The sequence below is a fragment of the Etheostoma cragini genome, unplaced genomic scaffold (assembly GCF_013103735.1).
Source record: "Etheostoma cragini isolate CJK2018 unplaced genomic scaffold, CSU_Ecrag_1.0 ScbMSFa_1408, whole genome shotgun sequence".
NCBI classification, from domain to species: Eukaryota; Metazoa; Chordata; class Actinopteri; order Perciformes; family Percidae; genus Etheostoma; species Etheostoma cragini.
The window spans coordinates 1-2,504 of NW_023265461.1; the positions used below are offsets into that span (position 1 = coordinate 1).

At 49.5% G+C, this 2,504-nt stretch overlaps 1 protein-coding gene across 1 annotated transcript; it reads left to right on the top strand.

Moving 5' to 3' along the window:
* Positions 1-74: 74 nt before the first annotated feature.
* On the top strand, positions 75-2,370 carry LOC117939902 (cullin-9-like; the record flags this gene model as incomplete). Its single annotated transcript, XM_034865315.1, has 4 exons — positions 75-296; positions 1,039-1,240; positions 1,329-1,530; positions 2,180-2,370. Coding segments are annotated over exons 1-4 (731 nt in total), but the record flags the coding sequence as incomplete, so codon positions are not given.
* Between the last annotated feature and the right edge of the window lie 134 nt (positions 2,371-2,504).

Below are 2,504 nucleotides of genomic sequence, written 5' to 3' on the forward strand. Positions count from 1 at the left end.
ACAGAGAGAGAGACAGACTGACAGACAGACACACGTCTCTGAACCATATAACCAGTAGCTGTCTGTCTGTCTTGCAGCTGAAAGCTCGTCCGCCCCGGCCGGCGGAGGACAGACCTCGTCCTCTTCATCGTCGGCGTCCACCTCGTCGTCGGCGGCGGCGATGGGCTCCGTCTCCAAGAAAGCCAAGAAGGAGCTTCCTGCCACGGACTCAGGCTGCGGCAGCCCGGAGACGGAGAACGAGCTCCCGTCAGAGGACGACAGCAAGTACCCCGACGACCTGGACGACAAGATCAAAGGTTCCTCATTAGTCCATTAATAATGCCGATTTAGTAGCACATTTACACCAAACTCCAGTCAGAAACCTGCTGATTTAGTAGCACATTTACACCAAACTCCAGTCAGAAACCTGCTGATTTAGTAGCACATTTACACCAGACTCCATTCAGAAACCTGCTGATTTAGTAGCACATTTACACCAAACTCCAGTCAGAAACCTGCTGATTTAGTAGCACATTTACACCAGACTCCATCCCAAAACCTGCTGATTTAGTAGCACATTTACACCAGACTCCATCCAAAAACCTGCTGATTTAGTAGCACATTTACACCACACTCCAGTCAGAAACCTGCTGATTTAGTAGCACATTTACACCAAACTCCAGTCAGAAACCTGCTGATTTAGTAGCACATTTACACCAGACTCCATCCCAAAACCTGCTGATTTAGTAGCACATTTACACCAAACTCCAGTCAGAAACCTGCTGATTTAGTAGCACATTTATACCAAACTCCAGTCAGAAACCTGCTGATTTAGTAGCACATTTACACCAGACTCCATTCAGAAACCTGCTGATTTAGTAGCACATTTACACCAGACTCCATCCAAAAACCTGCTGATTTAGTAGCACATTTACACCAAACTCCAGTCAGAAACCTGCTGATTTAGTAGCACATTTACACCAGACTCCAAAAACCTTTAAAGTGTCACATGCGCCACCAACATTAAGTGTTTAAGCTGTTGTTTGTGTGTCCCTGCAGTGTTCAACTCCCCGCGGGTGCAGGGGAAGAAGACGGTGATGGAGAAGCTGGGGGAGGTGGTGGACATTGTGAGGAAGGGGGGGCCGGGGCCGGCGGGGCCGTCGGAGCAGCTGGCCGCCGTCCTCTTCATGAGCCGGCTGCTGGAGGAGAAAGGCACGCAGGAGAAGAACTCCATGAGGAGCGACTCGGCACAGACCATCCGGTGAGAGCAGGGGGAATGAGAGGGGGAAACATCTGAGCAGGGGGAATGAGAGGGGGATCCCCATTGATATTAAGTGTGTGTGTTTCAGGGACAAGGTGTTGAAGCTGCTGGTGGAGATGCTCGGCTCCTCCTCCAGAGACCTGGTGATTGGCTCCCTGAGACTCACCCACCTCCTCATGCTGCGGTACGAGTGGAGGGTTTCCTTCGCCACCGAGGGCGGAGTCAAGGCCGTGCTGTCCTGCATGCAGGAGTTCTCCACCGTCACCCACGTCCAGCAGCTGGCGCTCGCAGTAAGTGTTCCTTCAATAAGATCCTTTTAGTTTAACATGAAACCCACCAGACTCCATGTAAATAATCACTACTTTTAGCCTGTAAAGAGCAGCATATCTCCACCAGACTCCATGTAAATAATCACTACTTTTAGCTTGTATAGAGCAGCATATCTCCACCAGACTCCATGTAAATAATCACTACTTTTAGTGTGTATAGAGCAGCATATCTCCACCAGACTCCATGCAAATAATCACTACTTTTAGTGTGTATAGAGCAGCATATCTCCACCAGACTCCATGTAAATAATCACTACTTTTAGTGTGTATAGAGCAGCATATCTCCACAAGACTCCATGTAAATAATCACTACTTTTAGCTTGTATAGAGCAGCATATCTCCACCAGACTCCATGTAAATAATCACTACTTTTAGCTTGTAAAGAGCAGCATATCTCCACCAGACTCCATGTAAATAATCACTACTTTTAGTGTGTATAGAGCAGCACATCTCCACCAGACTCCATGTAAATAATCACTACTTTTAGTGTGTATAGAGCAGCATATCTCCACCAGACTCCATGTAAATATTCACTACATTTGCATGGAGTCTGGTGGAGATATGCGGCTCTACACACTCTCAAAACATGTGTTGTGTGACTTCCTGTCAGACTCTGAAGGTGATCACGGGGGCGAGTAAGCACGACCTGCGCAGCGTGGGCAGCAGCGTCCCTCTCTCAGAGTCCGGCACCCAGATGATGTTGGAGATCTTCGCCAGCATCGGCTCGGCGACGCCGGAGGGCTCCCCGGGACTGCTGGGAGCCGTCCCCGCCGCCATCGACCTCATGCTCCAGACCAAAGGGTAACAGTGTGTGTCCCGTTGTGTAGCTGCACCCTGAAACAGTGTGTGTGTGTGATGTTGTGTAGCTGCACCCTGTTGGTGCGTACAGGCTGTATCCTGACCTGTGTCTGTGTGTGTGTCTCTGGTTGTGTAGC